The sequence below is a fragment of the Haliotis rufescens genome, unplaced genomic scaffold (assembly GCF_023055435.1).
Source record: "Haliotis rufescens isolate VD_foot unplaced genomic scaffold, xgHalRufe1.0.p SCAF_90, whole genome shotgun sequence".
Classification (NCBI taxonomy): domain Eukaryota; kingdom Metazoa; phylum Mollusca; class Gastropoda; order Lepetellida; family Haliotidae; genus Haliotis; species Haliotis rufescens.
Genome location: NW_025964384.1, coordinates 704,561 through 727,487, shown reverse-complemented (window position 1 = coordinate 727,487; position 22,927 = coordinate 704,561). Strand labels below are relative to the sequence as shown.

General features: G+C 39.0%; 2 protein-coding genes across 2 annotated transcripts in view; one reads left to right on the top strand and one right to left on the bottom strand.

Moving 5' to 3' along the window:
- Positions 1 to 22,927, bottom strand: part of LOC124147162 (serine-rich adhesin for platelets-like) — a 256,087-nt gene that overhangs the window by 195,717 nt on the left and 37,443 nt on the right. The gene's annotated exons all lie outside the window — the stretch shown is intronic.
- Positions 19,994 to 20,372, top strand: LOC124147163 (60S ribosomal protein L34-like). The gene has a single exon (XM_046517777.1). It carries the CDS (start codon positions 20,008 to 20,010, stop codon positions 20,347 to 20,349), a length of 342 nt encoding a protein of 113 aa, XP_046373733.1. The 5' UTR covers positions 19,994 to 20,007; the 3' UTR covers positions 20,350 to 20,372.

Here is a 22,927-nt window from a genome sequence, read left to right as displayed (position 1 = left end):
TACAGTTGCTAGTGTCATTTGATTGTTGCATTCAGTGTGGATTGGAGTGTTGTTCTGTGTTGCTGGTAATGTGTGCAATATAGTATTACGTGTTCGGGCGTTTCTTTTAAGTTGCAGTGGGGGCATTTAACGGTTTGGTGTTTTTTTAATTTGGTGCAGGTGGGAGTTTAACTTAGTGTGGCGTGTTTGTAGTTTAGTTATTACTGTCATTTTTTTATGATGGATTTTTGTTTTTTTGATTGAATTTTGTAGCAGGTCTTTTAGTTTGCAATCAGATTTCTGATAGTTATTTTGCCACTTTTGGAAGATATTTTCCTTTGTGATACTTATAATTTTGTTTTTTGATATTGGTAGGTTGATGCTTACTTCTTCTAATTTTAGTGCTGATTTGGCTGCTTTGACTGCGTGTTCGTTGCCAAATACTCCAACGTGGACAGGGATCCAAACTATTTCTTTGTCTTTACCTAGTTTACGTAGATTTTTGGCGCTTTTAATTATCTGTTGTATTAGTTTTGGGCGTTTTTTTTGTGTTTTTGTTTTTTATGGCCTGGAGCCCACTTAATGAGTCTGAAAGGATAAGGGTTTTTGGTGTCTATTTATTTGATCGCTGTGCAGGGCTGTGACTATCCCCATTAATTCGGCTGTGAAAATGGATTGATTTTTTGGGAGCCTATATGATTGTGTTTCTTTTCGGGATTTGTTGATATGGGTGCCGAATCCTTTTTTCTTTTTATTCTTTTTTTTATAACTTTTTATTTCTGTTGCATTTTTACACATGGGCTATACAATGTAATACATAGGCAGTAAACAAAAGTTAAAGCAGAATTATTGTGTGGGAAACAAAAGATGACAAGATGACAAGATGACCATAACTTGTAGAATTTATCGTTACTATTAAAAATCACGAATTTGCAAAGTAAGATCATTACATTTATAGGATCGTTGTGTCGCTGATCGAATCAAAGCAGAATGTTTTTTCTTGTTAATATGAGCTTAACTTGAATCTTATCTGATAGCCACTCTTCCAGTTTTCGCCATATTGGTTTCACTTTGCTACAGTCTGCCAGTGCATGGGAAACAGATTCTATACTATTTGAACATAAACTACATGTCTCCGAATCAACTAGTCGCATTTAAAAAAGTCTACTGTTTGTTGGTAGTATATGATGTAATACTTTATACTGGAACCATTGTAGTTCAGTATCTTTTGTGCATCGGAATGGTAAATGGTTATAAGTATGCCACACACATAAATCTAGAACGTTTTCTAAAATATGGTTCCATTTTGCACAATGTTGGTTATTGACATTATTTTTTTTCATCAAGGTTCTGTAGTATGACTGGCTATTGCCATTCAGTAGTTCAGACAGATATGTAGGTTTGAATGGCTTTTGAAAGGTCTGTATGTCCTTAAAGTCGACAAAGTGTATTGAGCAATACTGTTTTAGTGTGCTTATTATTCCTCTATATCTTAGAAAGTTTGTTCACGTTGTATTTGTCTCTAAACTGTTCATAGGACAGAAAGTTTCCGTTTTTGCACAAAAGGTCATAGACATAGTGTACACCACTTTCGCTCCAATTTGTATAGTGAACTAACTTAGATGTGTTGACAATGGATGTAAAATCCCACCAGGCTGAGAGAAGATCGCTGTAAAACGTATTACGAATCAACGGACTGAGAGTATCTTTAAGATTCGAACAATTATATTCAAATATTTCTGCAGAACCTAGTTTCGGTAAATTGGCTTTGAATAATTTGCACCATTTAGATGTCTGTTTATAATATCGTTTCATTACTGTGATTTTTTTAGACTGTATAATTTCTTTAAGTTTCGGAGCATTTAATCCTCCATCTTTCACACCGCAGGTGAGTTGAGTTCTTTTTATTTTATCTGGTTTATTTCCTCATATAAATCTAAAGCATTTTTTTTTAAATTTTTCAATTACCTTTTCTGGGGGGTTAGGTATAGAAGCAAAAAGATGGTTTAGTTTTGGAATGATTAGAGATTTTAATACAGTGATCCTTCCAAGAGGTGATAGGTTTCGGACAGACCAGATATGCACGAGTGTCTCACAGTGGCTCATGATCAACTTCTCTTTGTAATTAGAATCTATCATGTTTTCCAAGTCTATGTCGATTTTTATCCCAAGGAGTTCAAAGTTACCTTGATCCCAATTTAGTTTCCAATTATGGCATATTTTCATTCTACTGCGTTTTTTGGAACCAAACCAAATAATTCTTGTTTTATCGACATTGACTTTAAGTCCGGAGAATCTTGCAAAAAATGTAAGTACTTGTAGCACTGATTGTAAACTGCGTTCTGAACCATCTAAGACGCATGATGTGTCATCAGCAAACTGATTCAATAGGTATTCAATATTATCTACCTTAATTCCTTTTATATTTGCATTGTTTCTTATCATAATTGCTAATATTTCCGCACAAAGGATAAACAGATAAGGGGATAAAGGGTCCCCCTGACGACAACCTCTAGAAATGTTAAATAAAGGTAGCTGAGCCAAAACCATTTACGAGAACACTAGATTTAATATCGCTAAAAAATACCTTTACCCATTTTTGTATAGATTGTCCAAAGTTAAAAAACGTTAAAACCTTATGCCGAATCCTGTGCGTTTTGAGCCCGGGTCAAAGGACCCGTCTGTGTAAATGTGACACCAATTATCCGCGTATTTGGAAGTTTGAATTTTATTGGGTATTCCCTCAAATAGGTCATTAATCATAATGTTGAAAAGTGTTGGGCCTAGAATGCTACCTTGGGGTGTGCCATTTCCTAAGTGACACTGGTCCGATAGCGTTTGGTCGATACCCACGGTTATTTTGCGATTAGTTAGGAAGTCTTGGATATAGTTTATTATTTGGCCTTTAAATCCTGCCTTTTTTAGTTTTTGTATTAGCCCGTTATGCCATACCATATCGAAAGCTTTAGAGAAGTCTAATAATATGCCTATTGTGTATTGTCGGTTTAGTTGGCCCGTTTTGATGTCTTGTTCTAATCGGGGGAGGTTGTCTAAGGTTGATCGGCCTGGGGTGAATCCACTTTGATCTTGGTTTATTATATTGTTTTGGTCTAGATAGTGTTGGAGTCTGTTTTTGACCATTGCCTCCATGATTTTACATAAGTTTGAGGTTAGGGAGATTGGTCTGTAGAAGTTTGCTTCGTTTGCTGGTTTGTTCGGCTTTGGTATTGGGAGGACCAATGCCTCTTTCCAAGAAGTAGGAACCTGGCTGTTTTGGTATATGAGATTGTATAGTTTAAGTAGTGATTCCAGAAGATTTTGGGGGAGCTGTTAAATTATTTGGTATGAGGTAAGGTCAAGTCCTGGGGCTGTTCCTTTTTTCTATTATTTAGCACATGGAGTAGTTCCTGTAGTGTATATTGTTGGTTAATTTCTAGGTTATCATCTTTGGATATTTTGAAGAATTTATTTTGATTTTTTGTTGGTTTTTGGAATTCCTCAGGGAAGTTACTATTACTACTAATGGCTGAGAAGTGGTCTGCGAGGTTATTTGCTTTTTGTTTAGGGTTTGTCGAGTTATTTTATTTTTTTTGTTCGTTTAATGCCTCGGATTGCGTGTATTTTGCGCCATACTGTTCTTGCGTTTGTGTGATGGTTTATTTCTTCGCAGAATTGTTTCCAGTTTTTGGCTTTTGCCGCTTTGACTAAGCTTTGTACATCATGGTTTAATTGATGTGCCATCTTTAGATATGTGTTGTCTCGTTTAGCTTTATATTAAATGCTCTTTTCCGTTTTTTCCTATTTTTTTTATTTCCTCGGTCCACCAGGGTACTGTGGTTTTGCCTATTATTGGTGTTGTGAAGGGGATAGTGTTTTTTTGCTATGTTGATTATGCATTCTGTTAAGTTTTGGCAGTATTGTTCGGGGTGTTTATTTTCGAGATCCGCTGGGTTGATCTGTTTGCATAGTGCTATGAATTTGTCCCAGTCTGCCGTGTTGTAATTGAATTTTGGTTCTTGGGGTTCATTTGGGGTTTGGATATTTATGTTTCCTATGGTTGAGTGGATTGGAAAGTGGTCGCTGCCGAGTGGCTCTTCATGCACTTCCCACAAAGTGCTTTGGGCGAGATCAGGGGTACAGATTGTTAGGTCTATAGCTGACATATTTTGATTAATTTTATCATATCTAGTTGGTTGGTTGTTATTTAGTAGTATTAGTTTTTTTTGTTCTATCCATTCGGCTATGAGTTTGCCGTTTTGGTCTGTTTTAATCTTGAACACCGCAGGAGGGGTGGTAGGCGTTAAAGTCCCCTAAAAAGATGGTGGATTTATGGCTTAGCTGATTTAGGGTTTCTAAGTCTTCAGGTTTAATTTGTTTTACTATCCAGTTGTATATGTTTACAATGTTTATTTTTTGGTTGTGATGAGTTATTTGTATACCATTAGCTTCAAGATTTGAGGTTTTAATTGGTATTTTTTTATGGTTTATGTCCTCCCTGATATATATGATCAGGCAACCGCCTGCTCTGCCTGGGCGTGATTTAACTCTGTCGAGTCTTACCGAGTTATAATTAGGTAGGGTGAATTTAGATTTTGGGGAAAGTGGGTTTCCTGAACGCATATGATATGAGGACCTAGGTTTTTCCGTAACATTATTTTTAATTCATGGCCGTGGGCGGCCAGTCCATTGGCATTCCACTGTAATATGTGTAGTCCTTTCATTATTTAGAGAGTTTCGAGTTTGGGGATTAAGTTTTGTTTAGGCGTAGGTTGTTGTGGTTTCTATTTTGAGATTTCTTTTAATGTGTTATTGATGTATTCAAAGGGGAGACTAGTAAGATTTAGTTTGGAAGCCACTCTGTGAAAGGATTTAATGTTGGCGCTGGGGGTGTTTACGCGTTTAGAGGCCTCCAAATATTAAATTCTTGGTGGAAAACGAATGATTTGATCTAAACGTGTTACAACTGTTCGATGAATACAAGTAGTAGACGTCACACATCGGTCAATCAATGTAATGGTCAGTTTACTGACCCGGTATATTGACATTTGTAATCAGCAGGTGGTCAGTTACTAACCAGACCAGACCGCACCAAGTGTGTCTATGTTTATGAAAACATAATGATTGTCCTTTTAGATCACAGACCTCTTCGTAGGAAATTAGTCGTTTTTAATTGAAAGAAACTCGGGAAAGGATTATTCCAAATAATTAGATAATGGCAGGTTGCGTAGACGGGGCAAAACATAATTGTGACACTGTTAGTACAATGTATTTACTACATGGCATTCCACTTCCTGTGTTACAACAAACGCAACCCCCCTTTACCAACAGTTATTAGTATTACTATATTTATAATCCCTAATTAAGTGAGTAAATGCTTTTGACTTCCCCATTAATAAAAGTTTGTATAGCTTGTTTGATCTCAATACAAAAACTTGAAAAGGCAGGACTTAAAGGCCAAATAATAAACTTTATCCAATACTTCCTAACTAATCGCAAAATAACCGTGAGTATTGACCAAACGCTATCGGACCAGTGTCCCTTAGAAAATGGCACACCCCAAGGTAGCATTCTAAGCCCAACACTTTTCAACATTATGATTAATGACCTATTTGAGGGAATACCCAATAAAATTCAAACTTCCAAATACGCGGATGATGGAGCCCTCTGGGTCCGCACCAGATACATAAATATGGCTAAAAAATTACTGCAGAATGCATTAAATTAAATTCAAATATGGGCAAGTAAATGGGGTTTCTCACTAAATGCCGAAAAAAACACAGGGATAGTATTCAAACACAGAAATATGCGTGCAAAATAAACCAAACTACAACTAAACAAAAAACCCATACAATTCCAAAAAGGAACCAAATTCCTTGGACTAATCTTTGATGAACACCTCACCTGGGGTGCTCACATTACAAACTTAACAAATAGATGCACTAAAGCCCAAAACACTACGCTGCCTGACAGGCTCCAACTGGGGGGCCTCCAAGGAGACCCTACTTTCACTTTACAAATCAATAATAAGATCAAATTAGACTATGGATGCCAAATAAACAACACCTTAAACTCCTCATTAAGCGATAAACTAAATTAATTCAATATCAGGCACTCAAGATAATCACACGCACTCAGCATGGGCCCACCGCGCATATCGCTACAGGCACTAACAGGCGCAACATACATTCAAGAAAAATGGCCGAATTGGTGTCACATTTACACAGACGGGTCCTTTGACCAGGGCTCAAAACCCACAGGATTCAGCATCCATATCACCAAACCCCCACAAGAAACACAATCATATAGGCTCCCAAATAATCAATCCATTTTCACAGCCGAATTAATGGGGATAGTAACAGCCCTGCACAGCGATCAAATAAATAGACACCAAAACAACCTAATCCTTTCAGACTCATTAAGTGGGCTCCAGGCCATAAAAAAACAAAACAAAAAAAAACACCCCATACTAATACAACAGATAATTAAAAGCGCCAAGAATCTACGTAAACTAGGTAAAGACAAAGAAATAGTTTGGATCCCTGCCCACGTTGGAGTGTTTGGCAACGAACACGCAGACAAAGCAGCCAAATCAACCCTAAAATTAGAAGAAGTAAGCATCAACCTACCAATATCAAAAAACGAAATTAAAAGTATCACAAAGGAAAAAAATCGTCCAAAAGTGGCAAAATAACTATCAGAAATCTGATTGCAAACTAAAAGACCTGCTACAAAATTCAATCAAAAAAACAAAAATCCATCATAAAAAAATGACAGTAATAACTAAACTACAAACACGCCACACTAAGTTAAACTCCCACCTGCACAAAATTAAAAGACACCAAACTGTTAAATGCCCCCACTGCAACTTAAAAGAAACGCCCGAACACGTAATACTATATTACACACATTACCAGCAACACAGAACAACACTCCAATCCACACTAAATTGCAACAATCAAATGACACTAGCAACTGTACTGAACCCCCTAAATGACTTACAAACCTTTAAAGCACAAGGCATATATCTAATCAAAACAGGCCTACTTGGCCGCATTTAAAAATAAAAGTACAACAAACAAGCTGCCAATAAACCCTAAAATTCTAAACCTATAAAAACACACAAACTCCTTTTAGTCTCTCTTTCCCCGCCACCCCCAAGAAATGTAAAAAAAATATATTTCACGACTCACAGATAAACTAGTGTCCAAAAGAAACGATACCAACTTATTTTCAAAATTGTTTTTTACTAAGTGAATTGTCTAGTATGAAAACATGCCAATTCGTATTGCACATCCCAAACACAGCATAGTCGATAAAAAATACCGGGAACACATGATCACTTCCGGGAAAAAAAGTAAATTTCGTGAAAGTGACATTTCCCTCTCTAGCATGTTCTGCACGTGCAGAAAAACTGTATAAAACGGCTGATCAGACACGTTGATATCACAGCAACAAAAAGAACACAAGATATGCCACGTTTGACAGCTATCGAGAGAGAGAGAGCCGTTGGAATGGTCCAACAAGGAGCGTCACACGTCGACGTCGCCAGAAGGTTGGGCTGCGCACGCATCACTATCACCAGGTTGATGCAGCGGTTACGTCAGACAGGTCAGACGTCAGACAGGCCCAGGAGTGGAAGACCACGAGTAACCACGCCCCGTGAAGATCGTTACATCCGGGTAATACACCTGAGGAACCGCACCGTAACAGCGACGTCCACGGCGGCTACAGCACTGGGACACAGGATCAGTCGACAGATCGTCTACAGGAGACTACGGCAGTATGGTATCCGGCCACGTCATCCCTACCGCGGACCGCTCCTGACGCCTCGACACCGGAACAACAGACTGATCTGGGCCAGGCGAGGTCGACGTTGGCAACGGCGGGACTTGGCACGTGTTATGTTCTCTGATGAGAGCAGATTCCTCATCTTCAGAAACGATGGACGGCAGCTTGTATACCGACGATTTGGTGAACGTTTGGCGCCTAACTGTATCCAACAGGTCCGGCCGTTTGGAGGTGGAGGGTTAATGGTTTGGGGTGGCATATGTGGTGACGTCAAAACGATGCTTGTCGTAATTCGTGGAAACCTGAATGCACAGCGTTATCTTGATGACATCCTACGGCCTGTTGTGGTGCCCTTTATTCAGCAACAGCCTCGTGGACTCCTTTTCCAACATGACAATGCAAGGCCACACACAGCAAGATTGACACAGAACTTCCTTGCCAACGCCAAAGAACAGGTTTTGCCATGGCCCGCATGTTCACCGGACATGAATCCCATCGAGCACTTATGGGACCACCTCGATCGGCAAATCCGACGTCGCCGTGTGCCTCCAGTCAACGTCCAGGACTTGGAACGATGTCTCCTCGAGGAATGGCAACGCATCACTCCCAACGTCATCAGACGTTTGACGTCATCAGTCCGTAGGCGTGTTCTGGCATGTATTGATGCTCACGGTGGACATACCCGCTACTGACTTGACTTTGAGACGTGTGGTGTGACATTTCGCGTTGTTTCTGTGATCAGTGCTCTAACGAAATGTTCATTTTTCGACCCCACCCATCTTTAAAGGCTTGTCATATTGGTTGTACAGATTTTATTGAAATGAAATTTTTGTACAGATGTTGTGAATGGATTTCTCAAAAGCATAACACCAATCCTAAACTTCTGCATTGTTTAGTTTTTCTTTTATGTCGTTGCAAACAGGTGGTATCGTTTCTTTTGGACACTAGTTTATGTTCACATTTATTGTAATGTGAATTTTAAAAATGTCTTTTTAACTTTCTCAATTATGTTTTGACATTTTATTCTATGCAGACCCTTGTCTGTTAAACATTAGATCAGTCTTAGAACTGTTACTCATATACTACATGTACTTACATCGGAGGTACCACTTAGGTTTTCGTAACTTAACATATGCACATGTCCATGTTTTTGCAAGAAAAACACCTTCCTGCAGCCAAACTTGAGTTGATACCATTAATGTTTGGTTTCATCGTCTTACAATACGCTAATTTGATTATCCGATCACACTGAATTTAAATTGAGAAATGTTTTAGCTAAACTACAAGTCTTGTGTCTCATCGATCCTTCTCATAGCGTCAAGTGTGAAATTAATCCAAATTACACCTGTGCTCAGCTTGCTTAATTGTCATTATATATATACCACGGGGTAGAAAAACAGGTCAAACCTGAGGATTTAAACACCCACCTCCAAATAGGCAATAAATCTCCAATCTTCCTAGGAGACTTTAATGCCCACCACCGGTTACCCTACCTGGGGTATAGAAGATAAAATAGATAAACACGGAAAACTAATCTCAGAATGGATAGAACAAAATGACCTAATACCACTAAATAACAACCAACCTACTAGATACGACAGAATACACCACAAAATGTCGGCTAGCGACTTATGCACCCAAGATTTAGCCCAAAGTATTCAATGGGAAGTACACGGAGTACCACTAGGTAGTGCCCACTTCTCCATAAATATAACTTTTGGCGACGTAAACATCCCAAAACCAGACACCTAAATTTCACTACAACAAAGCCGACTGGGACAAATTTCAGGAAATTTGCAACAAGGCTAACCTAGCTGACCTAGAAAGTAACGACCTCGAAATCTACTGTAAAAACCTAACTGACTATATAATAAACGCAGCTAAAAATTCCATTCCTTTCAAACCAACCAACATAGGCAAAACCTCGGGTCCTTGGTGGGACGAGGAGATAGAACAAACTAGACGTAAACGCAAATCCGCATTCAATAAGGCCAAACGTGACTTCAAACACCTAAAAATAGCACACGAACTAAATCACAAAGTACAAAGCTTAGTTAAAACGGCTAAAACTAGAGACTGGAATTTTTTTTGCGAAGGAAATAACCATCATACAGACGCCAGAACAGTTTGGCGCAAACAATAAACATTAACAATTCAACAAACCCCACTCAAAAAGCTAATAACCTAGCAAATAACTTCTCGGCCGTCAGTAGTAACAGCAACTTTAACCAAAAATTCCAGGAACAACTAAAATCAGAAACCAAATTTACCAAAGAGCCAAAAGATAATAACCTAGAAATAAATCTCCCTTTTACAATGGAAGAACTACTCCATGTCCTACAAAATAGGAAATAGGAAAAAGGGCACAGCCCCAGACTAAGACCTTACTTCATACCAGATAATTAAACAACTATCACCCAAACTACTCCAAACTCTTCTAAAACTCTATAACCTCATATATCTTAACGGACAGGTCCCATCACCTTGGAAACAAGCCTTGGTCATACCAATCCCAAAACCCAATAAACCATCTGACCAGGCTAATTCATACAGACCAATCTCCCTAACCTCTAACTTATGCAAAGTAATGGAATCAATGGCAAAAAACAGGCAACAACACTACTTAGAACAAAACAACATAATAATTCCAGACCAATACGGTTTCACTCCTGGACGCTCAACCTGAGATAACCTCGCCCGACTAGAGCAGGACATTAAAACAGGCCAACTTAACAAACATTATACTACAGGCATCTTTCTAGACTTCTCCAAAGCATACGACATGTTTTGGCATAACGGGCTAATACAAAAACTACAAAAATAGGTCTTAAAGGTCAAATAATTAACTACATCCAAAGTTTCCTAACAAACCGCAAACTGACCGTGGGCATAGACCAAACGCTATCGGACCAATGTCCCCTAGAAAATGGCACTCACCAGGGCAGCATCCTAAGCCCCACACTCTTCAATATTATGATTAACGATCTATTCGAGGGACTATCCCCCAAAGTAAACACGTCAAAATTCGCGGATGATGGAGCCCTCTGGATCCGCACTAAAAGCATTAAAATGGCCCAAAACTTACCCAAAAAAATCTCTAAATAAAATACAAAAATGGGCTGACAAATGGGGCTTCTCCCTAAACTAAGACAAAAACACAGGAATAGTATTTAAACACAAAAGTATGCAACCCGCCTCCCTAAACCTCCAACTAAACAACAAACCAATCAAATTTAAAAAACAAACCAAATTCTTAGGATTAACCTTCGATAAACATTTCACCTGGGGTGCTCACATTAAAAACCTAGTAACCAGATGCAGCAGCAAAGACCTAAACACGTTAAGATGCCTAACCGGCTCCAACTGGGGGGCCTCTAAAACACCCTCCTCTCACTCTATATATCACTAATTAGATCCAAACAAGACTATGGCAATGCCATTTACGACACCCTCAACAACTCTCTTATTAAAAAAACTAGACTCAATCAAGTATCAGGCCCTAAAACTAATCACACGAACTCAACATAGCACCTCCTCCACCTCACTCCAGGCCTTAACAGGAGAAATGCCACTTAAACTACGTAGGGAACAACTTATCCTAAACTTCTGGGCCGCGTCCCAATCAACTTTCTAATCGAAAACTTAATAAAAAAAACAATATTAGCCCCAGAAACCAAGCCCTAGCCCGGAAAAATCCACTGCTTACTCCAATTTCCCAAAGAATAACCAATTACCTAAATGAACACAAAATAAATAATCTTAAACAAAACAATAAATCATCCAATATCTTCACTCCAAAACGTAAAATACCAAAAATAGACACAACACTAGCCGATACACTAAATAAACAGACCGATTCTAACATCGCTAAAACCACTACACTAGCATACATACACGAAAATTGGCCAAATTGGTGTCACATATACACAGACGGATCCTCAGATCCGATCTCAAAACACACAGGTTTCGGAGTCCACATCGCACAACCAACCACAAACACCCAATCTTACCGACTCACAAACAACCAATCCATATTCACGGCCGAACTCATGGGCATGGCCTCAGCACTACACAATCAGCAATCTAAAAAACACCAAAAAAACCTCATCCTAACCGACTCCCTCAGTGGACTACAAGCCCTCAAAAATAAAAACACTAAAAACCGCCCAAAACTAATAAATCAAATACTCAAAAGCTCAAACAACTAAACTAAGGCAGGTAAACAAATAGAGTTCATTTGGATCCCCGCCCACGTGGGAATCTTTGGAAATGAAAACCCCAAAATTATCCCTTAAACTCACAGAAATAAGCTTAAACTTACCCAGCTCAAAATCAGAAATCAATTTAAAAGTGTCACCGAAACAAAAATCAACAAAAAATGGCAAAATATATACCAAAACTCAAATAGCCAAATCAGGAAAGTACTAAAAAAAACCTAACTAAACCAAAAATACTACACCTATTAAAAAAAAATCGATAGAATAATGACTAAACTACAAACAGGCCACACCAAACTAAATAATCACCGTAAAATAGCTAATTTACACACAACAGGAAACTGCCCACATTGCAAACAACAAGAAACACCAGAACACCTACTCATTCACTGCACACACTACCAAACACACCGAACAACACTACAGACTACCCGAAATCTTAAAACCGAACTTACAATAGAATCAATCCTAAATCCACAAAATAAATTAGAAAAATTCAAAGCCTTAGGCATATACCTAATTAAAACAGGACATTATAGTCGCATTTAAACCCCAAATAAAATATTAAAACTAAAACTACCTAACAACCACCCAACACACACAGCTCCCTTAGTTCGTCCTCCAGCCACTCTTGGCATTCATTCCAAATCTAAAAATTTCAAAATTACTATATAAGCAACCCCTAAAGCCCCCCTCCTGGGTTGCACAAACTCACTTTTCCCATTTTCGGAAACTCATTAAATGGCCTGGTCGGGCCCGTGTGCGACGTACGCTTGCAGTCGGAAAGCGCAAGTTAAATCTCCAATATAAGTAAGTAAGTTAACGTTTTAGTGGTAGCTAATAGCCTACCGTTTCATTGATAACGTATGCATTTGTTGACGCTCATCAACAAAACCAAAATATTGTCTTTTTAACTTCCGTTAAAATGTCAGTCCTAAAATGTTTCCCTCACAAATGCCAAATCAAGTCATAACATATCGTCAAAATTGCTATGAAAAATACTATTCCATAAAAAAAATACCATCACTGGCCATTGAAAAACATTAGCAGTATGAGAATAAGAAAAAATAATTAAACACAGTATGACGTGATGATGTGTAAGCATACAGAAAAACCCAGATAGGTAAACATGCACAACTTACTTCGGTTTCTGTACTGTACTCGGGGGTTTTACGAGCAGTACCTTCTTTTGCACGGCCCGGGTGGTTAAAAACTTTAAATGACGGCGTCTTTTGACCATCACGACAATAATACTGACTGGTCCAAGTCAGGTTCAGGAGAAGTGTGTTTTCATAGTACGAGCTTTGTCGGAAATTGCTGCTCGGAAATGCAGCACGTATTCTAGCGGTATGGCAGATTACAACTGTCCCAGATAATCCTGTTTTCCTGAACATACACACATATATAATAGAAACATTAAGCAGGGTTGTGGGAGACGTTTATCCTGAAATCCAAAGTGTCTCACCTAACTTTCTCCAAGTGTTACGCTATGAACGTGAAGAGGTGGTTCACTGACATACTATTCCAAATATCACGATATGACAATGACTGCAGTACTTGTAGGCGATCAAATATCTTGGACGGCACGCGGAGAAAGAAGGCATAGTGACGAGATCTCTGTCAGGAGCCAAGGTGGCTGACGTTCCCGATCTTTTCTGGGACATTGAGAGGTTTAAGGTAGGAGACGTCTTCATATCATATCTTTTAGCAGTTAAAGGAAGTAACATTTTGCATATTATGAGGACTGTTCCACGCACGTAGTAATGAATAATCAGTCATAATAAACTCACCACAATGATAATTGAAACCGGTTTTGATGGTTTATACAGACACTGTGTGATATTTTAACATATTTTAAAAAACGTACCTTACGTTTGGGTTTCAGTAAAAGATACATCTGAAGTGACCATTATTTTAACATTATTTTTAACGTTATTTTTTTCAGTTCGTCATTGTCCATGTTGGGATCAATGACCCAGCTTACATACCCAGGACGCCGCGACAAGTCTTGGACGACTTCACCAAACTGCTCCGGCTCATTAAGGGAACGGAACCCAGGGTATCTCATCATCTCCTGTCATACAGAATCCAATATTTCTATGTAAATTACCGGCTCCAAAGGCGATTTCGCAATGCACCGTCACACATAATCCATAACGTTGTCAGATAACAACATATTACAATAGGTTCGTCCGATTTGTTTGAGTTGACCGGCAAAAGTACTGTCTTGGGTGTAAATAACGTCTAAGATATTTATGTTTGTACAGAGCTATGGTATTCCCATCTTCCCGAGGCAAGAGAGTTAACTGACTATAAAAGTCCAATTTCAACCCTTGCCGAACTAGGCTGGTATTATGGAGTTAGAATTTGGCTTGACTAACGAGTCTATGCATAGACCAATCAAAATCGCGCACCGAAATCGAAATCCGGTTCGTAAAGTGTCATGCAGATTTCGGTCGACTGCAGGATTTGCAAAGCATGTGCACCGCTCGCTCGTTGTCAACAGATATTTTCTAAATCTGTTCATGTTTTTAATCAAGGTGCTATCGTGATTTGATGCACTTCGCGATGTAAAACTCGTTTTATCACAATATAGATCTTGATTATCGATCAGATCGTCTTGACTGAGCGCCACCGTTTTGTTTGAAACAAATGCAAGTGAAACGAGAGGTGGAATCTGATTGGTCCATAGGAGAGGCATAGAAGGGACATAACTCGTAATAGCCACTGGTGGCGCTACGATCGAGCCCAGGAATTCCAGCCTAGTTCGGCAAGGGTGGAGACTTTTAAAGTCGGTTAACTCCCTTGCCTCGGAAAGATGTGGTATTCCTTTCCGGAATCACCCCGAGAGATAGGAACCGGTGGCACCATGGCCAGGGCATTTCAATCCAAAATGCCCTGAACAAGAAGGCCTTCGCCCTAAACGAAGGTCTAAAACACCTTTCTGAAGCGGATCGACTAACGTAGTAGGACACGCTGAATTCATGTCAACCTGAACCGTGAGAAAGGATTTTATCGCGCGTGGAAGAAAATACAGTAAAAGTGCTTGACTTTGTGTGTTTAAAGTTGATTTTGATAGCCCGGGCCAAGTCGGACCCAACACAAGCCAGACACTTCTGACAGAGAGTATGTTGAGAATGTAGAGGGAAAAGGGCTTCACTTTGAGACCCTTGTTTTCTTTAAGTACAGCGATCTGAGACACTGTAAAGGGATATATAGGTAGATATAATACTATTCTATAGGGGTGAATCCATTTGATGATACATCTGTGAGGTTTAAATTGATTTTGACAGCCCGGGCCAAGTCGGACCGAACACTTCTGACATAGATTTTCTTAAGAAAATACAGTAAACGTGCTTGACTTTAACGGACCAGTTTTCCTCAAATGCGATACACTGTGACATTATAAGATGGTCTATGGGTAGATATGACACTAATCTATAGATGTGAACACATTTGAAGATACATCTGTGTGCTTAAGTTTGATTTTGACAGCCCGGTCTAAGTCGCACCCAACACAAGCCAAATACTTCTGATAAGAGATTATGTTGAGAATGTAGAGGGAAATGGGCTTCACTTTGAGCCCCTTGTTTTGTTTAAGTACATCGATCTGAGACACTGTAAAGTGGTATATAGGTAGATATAACACTAGGCTATAGATGTAAACACATTTGAAGATAGATCTGTGTGTTTAAAGTAGATTTTGACAGCCCGAACCAAGTCGGACCCAACATGTACACAAGCCAAACACTTCTGATAGAGAGAATGTAGAGGGAAAAGGGCTTCACTTTGAGCACCGTGTATATGAGACACTCAAGTGGCATATAGGTAGATATAATACTAGTCTATAGATGTAAAGTATGTGTTGTTATTTAAGAAGCGCTTTGACAGTTATAAACACGTGTCGTGTCAGCCCTATGACATTCGCGAATATCCACTTGCAGAAAACATCCTGTGTTGGTTTAACATGAATTAGTAAAGGTTGATTAGGGATGCCAAACACGAAAGAAGAGTAGTCAGAACATTGTCATTTCCTGCCCAGGACAACACACCCCTACACGCTAAGGTCGGTGAGAAACCTTCTTATCAAAGAAAAGACACAGTCAAGACTCTGACTTTTCTACGAGGACTCTCGGTATGTAGCTATAATTATCAGTTAATTACATTGCTGAAGATGCATTTTGATTCAAACTCAATTAAATGAGCAAAACTATACGTTTCTTGACAATTTAGATCGGCCTAGATATGCACGTTTCGTTTTATTATTCTGCAATCCATTTTTTGTTTTACCCACTGGCCCGGCGCGGCCCGACTTTTCTTGGCCCGACTTTTAGGCAATCCCATGTGGAGATCACTGAGGGGAGCTTATGCACACTCGATGACCCCAGCAACCTTGTTGCTAGGCTGACGTCACATGCATATGACATTGTTTCGCTGATGGATCTTGCAACAAAATTCCACAAACTACGTCATCGGGTATTGTGACGTTATTGTAAACTTTGAGATGCAAGGCCCCGTTCCACAAGGCGATCGTATTGTAGCGCAACGACAGTCGTTAGTCTAAGTTAAAGTATGTGAGTTGCGATGACCTTATCGCAACTATAATTTTGTGGAACGGACGCATGAATTCCAAAGGTGGACCGTTGTATGATATTAAATTCAACTTTTGACGTGTTTGATGTAATAATTTTTTAATTTGAAGTTAACACGATATACGGCTTTTCCATTGGACGAGAGGTCGGTCATATGACCGCGAAATTGACGTTCATAAGTGTATGAACGACACAATTTGACGTTCATACGTTCTTCACGAGACCGTGTTCTTGAAATGACGTAAACACTGACGGACTACTTCCACATTCCTGGGGAAACCCCTGGGAATTCCCTCGCACGAAAACATACATAAGCGATCTTTCTGATCATTTAGAATCTTTATTCTTGGTCTCATCGTTTCAGTATACACTGAGAAATGTCAGAAAGCGTGACTGCATGATTGTTCACGGATATCCTCGCTGCGGCCTATACTAATGAACAAACGATGAATGCACATCTAAACTATCGTAGTATCGACTCGACCCGTGCCCAGGCTGACATTGACCGTCTCCAGCAATCTATGAATTTACCTTCTTTAGTCACCTTTCAATGACCGGCCAGTTGATCAATGATGACTTACACAGGTAACCGCCACAGGTTCATTAACAACTTCGGAAATCTCTCCCGTCACGTTTATCGTGTCGGCCATTTTGATGTAAATGAATTACGACGCGCTGTCATTGTGACTGACATACTGTGGTAGTTCTTTACAGACATCTAATGAGGATATGATTTGAACACATGTGCTGCGTAAGATGTTTCTGAAGAGCAAGTGCATCCATACGCCCATGTCAACTCTCTTTTTGAGGAACTATTTTACTCCGCGACATAGCTGGTTTGTTGTATAGCTGTCAGTGTAAACATGAAGTCACACGTACTAAATAAAAGATGTTTAGATCTTGACCTACATCCTTTGAGGTAAGCTCCGACGTTCATACAGTTTGGCCCCGACTCTATGAAGGTTCATACTCCAATGAACTCACACAAAGTGAAGGTCAATTCTTAATTATTCTGTTAAACTCAATTGGATTATTCACACTCAACAGTATAATTATAAAAACGTTATAAATGGCAAGTAAAAAATAAAATACTGTACTCGCTCCCGTGTAAATGAAACTCAGATATACACTCGTTTCAAAAAATTGGTATTACACGGGAGCGAGTTTAGTATTCTCTATATACCACGGCGTATCAGACTGATGTGGGATAGAAATCCAAATTCTAAATGACATTGTGTATTCGTAGCTTTTGGCCATGGGAGCCGTGCCAATTTACACTTGTCAGAGGGGTACGGAAAGTACGTGATCTAGACTACCAGTTGTCGGACTTTCATTTTTGTGGAAGCCTCGGTGGCTGAGTCGGTTAGATCGCTGACTTTGTGTGCTTGCGATTAGGTGCCTCACTCTGGCAAGTGTGGGTTCGAATCCCGGACGGGACTCAACCCCCCAAAAGTACGAGAATCTGTACTTTACTAAGAAAGTGTTATCCCAAATATAACATTTGTTACAAATAGTTTGCCCCCCGCCGGAGCTCCTGGATTTTAGTTATATCATCTAACATGGCCAACTCTGCACTTTCACCTATTCAGGTGGGGGTCCTTTATCATCCCTATTTGACTGTTTATAAAAATCTGATATCTCTCCTCACAGCTGGCTGAGATATATTTCTGCTGAATATTCGAAACAGAGTGAGTGAACTGGTACTACATATGTAAACGGTTGTAGTTTAAATGACTGCAGCGCTCTATTATGAAGACAAATTGTTTTAACGCCGCTCTCAGCAGTATTTCAGTGATATATGACGGTGGTCTGATGAATAAGAAATAAATGCAATTGACTCTTGAATCTTGAAAGTTGTAACCTTTCCACAAATAAGTATCACATGCAGTATTCAGTATATCAACTGCAATATACTGTATACAACATGCAGCTGTATACAGTGTGTTGCGAGCTCTGCGCTGGGCTGGAGCACACATTTCCTACCCCTCTCCCTTCGGCAAACACCTCATTGGGGGATGTAACGAGGTCACAGGTCAGGCGTGCACTCGTCAGTTGTCCGATACGGTCAAGAGTAAGATCTTCCGGACGACCACTGCACTAGAGGTATGTGGATTGTTGATGAGGTATTACGTGTTTAGAACTGGGAGTTAAACACTAAGCACTTACAGAGAAGAGCTCACAATGAAACGTTATGGACTCGTGTTTTCAATTCAAGACGTACATGTATCAGGTTGAATTCTACGACAGATATAACTTCCTAGCTGTAACATTAACTGAACTTTACGCCTTTTATACACATTTGTGGTGGGGCGACAATGCGACAACGAGTTTTATTTTGACCTTGAAAATGTCGCGTTAAGGCATCATCGCCCTTTGGTAAAATAAAGAAAAAGATTATTCAAAGAGCGACAATGCGACAAATGGCAAAAAATGTGGCGTTGTCGAATTGTAGCGCTTTGGTTAATTTTCACACGTTTTGCTTGTTTTTGTAAGGTCGTCAATGCGACAATGCGACAACGCGACAATGTCCTTCCAAGATTCCATAGTGATCCGTGCAAATAAAACTGAGTTATGAAATAGAAGTCTAACCTGCCAATTAAAAGATAAAGTGTAAAAATGCGCTATTGCATGTATGACATGTAGGAATACCTACAATACCTGTAGGAACATATAGTTTATACTCGTCCATATTTTTGACGGACAATATAATTTACATGCTCGGTAATAGTGAGGACGGGCATCATTTGTGTTTCCGTGCTTTGTTCAGGTGAACAATTGACTTGTCCTTGCATGTGTCTGTGACTGGTGCCACCTGTGTGGCAGAATACGCTCACCTTTTCGCGAACACCCGTTGGATGGCCTGAACCGAATCCATTTAGATTCTCATACTTTTTGGGGGTTGAGTCCCGTCCGGGATTCGAACCCACACTTGCCAGAGTGAGGCACCTAATCGGTGGTCTTGTTATTGTGTTGCATGAGCTGTGACGTAGACCCAAGAGAATAAAGTAAAAAATGAGACCAAATCCAGTCTACAATGATTGGGAAAGTCTAGATTTCCACAGCTCTAGCCTGAAATTAAGAATTGTTCTGTGCTTCTTTATAATTTTATTATTTGTATTTTGTAGACATGGAGAGACCAACCAGGAAAGAAATTGATGGAATATTAATATCACATGTTACCACTGATCCAGTTAAATTCATCCCACAATAATATATTAGTATTTGATATTACGAAGGGCATGATCATGTACATGTTCACTGTAGTAATGTACATACTACTCAACGTGATTGTAATATTTATTATAGTGTAGCGCGGCATCAACGATTACTACTAGTATATGATATCTTCTCTTATCATCGATGTATTGACATCGTACAATGGGCGACAATTCGACATTCTTATTCGAGCTATAAATTTCACAAAAACCAAGATGGCGCAGAGATTAACATTTAGACGCCGTCTTTCGTACAACACAAATTCCAACCGCAGAAAAGTCTCCAAGACTCCAGGTGGTAAGCTTGTATACTTGTACCAGAAGAAACTCGGCACCCGTGCTAAATATGGTGATTGCAAGCAGAAACTACAGGGTGTGACTGCTGCCCGCCCCCTCCAACTGGCGGCCATGTCCAAAAGACTGAAGACCGTTACAAGGACGTACGGAGGGTCTAGGTGCCACAGATGTGTCAGGGAGAGGATAGTAAGAGCTTTCCTCATTGAAGAACAGAAGATTGTAGTTCGTGTTCTCAAAGCACAGGAAGCTGCCAAGAAATAGATTGTACCTCCCTGAAAATCAATATGAAAAAAAAAATATATATATAAAAATAAATAAAATAAATATAAAAAATAAAATAAATAAATAGCTTCAATAGGGACAGTACCGGTGACAGTAAAATTTTCGAAGTTAAAAATATGTATTCTACAAAATATAATCTAAAGGAGCCAAGAACAATATTTTGTAATTAATACTTACTTTCATGGATAGAATTGAGGCAATCTAGGCTTGTCAAATCGTTCTAGACTTGAGCTGGATTCTTTTTAAATTTATTCTCTATGGTCTGGGAGACCTGACGCGTAGGGAGAATCCCGCTGGGTCAGTGTAATCGGATATGTTGTGGAGTTCCGGGTTTGGGCTGTTTGCTGAATAGAACAAGTGCTCAGGAACAAGGGCACAATGTAGAGATTAAAGCATTATCTCCACACACAAGTCTGTTAATATCAGATATGTTATTGTGATTTGAAATCTCTTTTTGAATAATTGCGAGGTATTGTATACTCTGTATTCTTTCGTCATGGTAGAATATATATTTTCTATGTTGTTTTTTTAATTATCAACAAATAATGAGAACTACAATGTGAACATCTATCTGGAGATATACAGTAATACTACTGAAGCGCATATCCGAAAAATGGGACTAATCTTAAACACTGCCCGTAACAGGCATTCTAATCATTATATTATACTTTGTATAGTTTAAAGGTTGAGAAATATTGCATTTCAAATAATGGCAAATTGTGTATCTTTCTACATTTTGAATTCATTATAAGTTCTGCGATAAAACCTTAACATAAGATAGTGATATAAACGAATATGATACATACTGTGATAAATGAATTATTAATTTCGTATTATGAATTAAATAAACTGAAAGATGATAGTACAAACAAATTATTTTAATCTGTTCGTGTGGGTAGGTAATCAGAGATCGAGGCTACGCACTAACGTAACCATTTGTGAAAAATCAAATATTCAAAGTTTAGGGGTTTGAACATGTTGAATGACAGACAAGAAAGCAAAGCAAAGATTAAATTATGAATCCAATTATTTTATAAATAAAACTAAATATATAGAAACTTAATATTTTATTTCTCATTGTTGGAAGGTGTTTAATAATAGTTTTGGTTTGATTGTTTGTTGTTAAGCGCCGCACTCGGCAATGTACAAGCTCTATGGCGGTGGTTTGTAAATAATCCAGTCTGGGCCAGACAATCCAGTTATTGACACTAAGAGCATCGATCTACGCCATTGGGATACGGTGACCTGCATATACCAAGTCAGCGAGCCTGACCACCCGATTATGTTAGTTGCCTTCGTACAAGCATGTGTTGATGAAGGCCTATCCTAACCCGGATCTTCATGGGTTATTTTTGTAATAATAAGGGGACAATGAAATTATCTATATGTCCATAATAAGTGTGTATAAATAGACGCCAATTAAATGGGTTAGACTGTATATGGTTCAATGATGAGCTCTTTTACAAGTCCATATTTCAAGACATGTATTTGATATTCATAATAACTCCACAAAAGCTACACAATGGCGACAAAACGGTACCAACATCATAGATACCAATAATACATGTTTGAACATGAGATACATATAATTACTTTAAAGTTAAATCGTGTATCTTTTATCTAAATAGTAAATTAGAAGGATTAAAAATATACACTTCAGACATTTTTCGTCATTTTGTTTGGAGAGAGAAGTAGTGACAGTAGTGACTGGTATCTGATGGGTGCAAACAGGTGTCGAGTGTCGCTGTCTCAGATCACGACTGCGATACAGACCGTGAGGTAGTTTGTCTCACAGTCCCTGAACCATATTATTTTCTCTTCCACCCTTACAGTAGTATAGGTAATAGGGGTTCTGAACCACTTCCACTGGAGCCAGATTTATATATATACCTATACTGCTACTACAGATGGGATTTTTTATGTCAAAACGCTGATGCGATTCAACGATCGTCATGAGTCGTATTAAAAGAAACATCAACATTAATTAATAATGAATAAAATTTACTATAGCCCACACAGATATTGGAAAGGTATAGGAGCAATAAAAAATTAAGCCACTGCGGCTAAGGTATCTAAAGACGTGGCCAAGGATTGGTTAAAGAAACAAGCGATGTGGCAAAAATACTTACCAGCACCGCGTTATATACCGAGGAAGAAGTTTGATATTTTTACAACGAATGAAGTTCATCAGGCTGACCTCTTGTTTCTTCCCCATGATAAGGTAAAACGCAAAACGTATAAATACGCTTTAACTGTAGTGGATGTGGCTAGTCGATACAAAGAGGCTGAGCCATTAACCTCAAAAGATTCATCAGAAGTAGCTAATGCACTGAGCCGCATATATAAACGCGGACACTAAACTGGCCTAAGCTATTTCAGTTAGATCCTGGTCGCGAGTTTATGGGATCAATAACTAAACTGTTAACAAAGCACGATGTCGAAATCAGGCATGGTGAAAAAGAGGCCCACTGTAGTCAAGCTATCGTTGAAAGCTTTAACCGGACATCAGCGGAACGTTTGTTTGGCTATCAGTATGGGATCGAAATGAAATCGGAAC

Coding starts and splice junctions, on each gene's coding strand:
- LOC124147163 (XM_046517777.1), top strand. CDS start 20,008: ATGGCGCAGAGATTAACATTTAGACGCCGTCTTTCGTACAACACAAAT.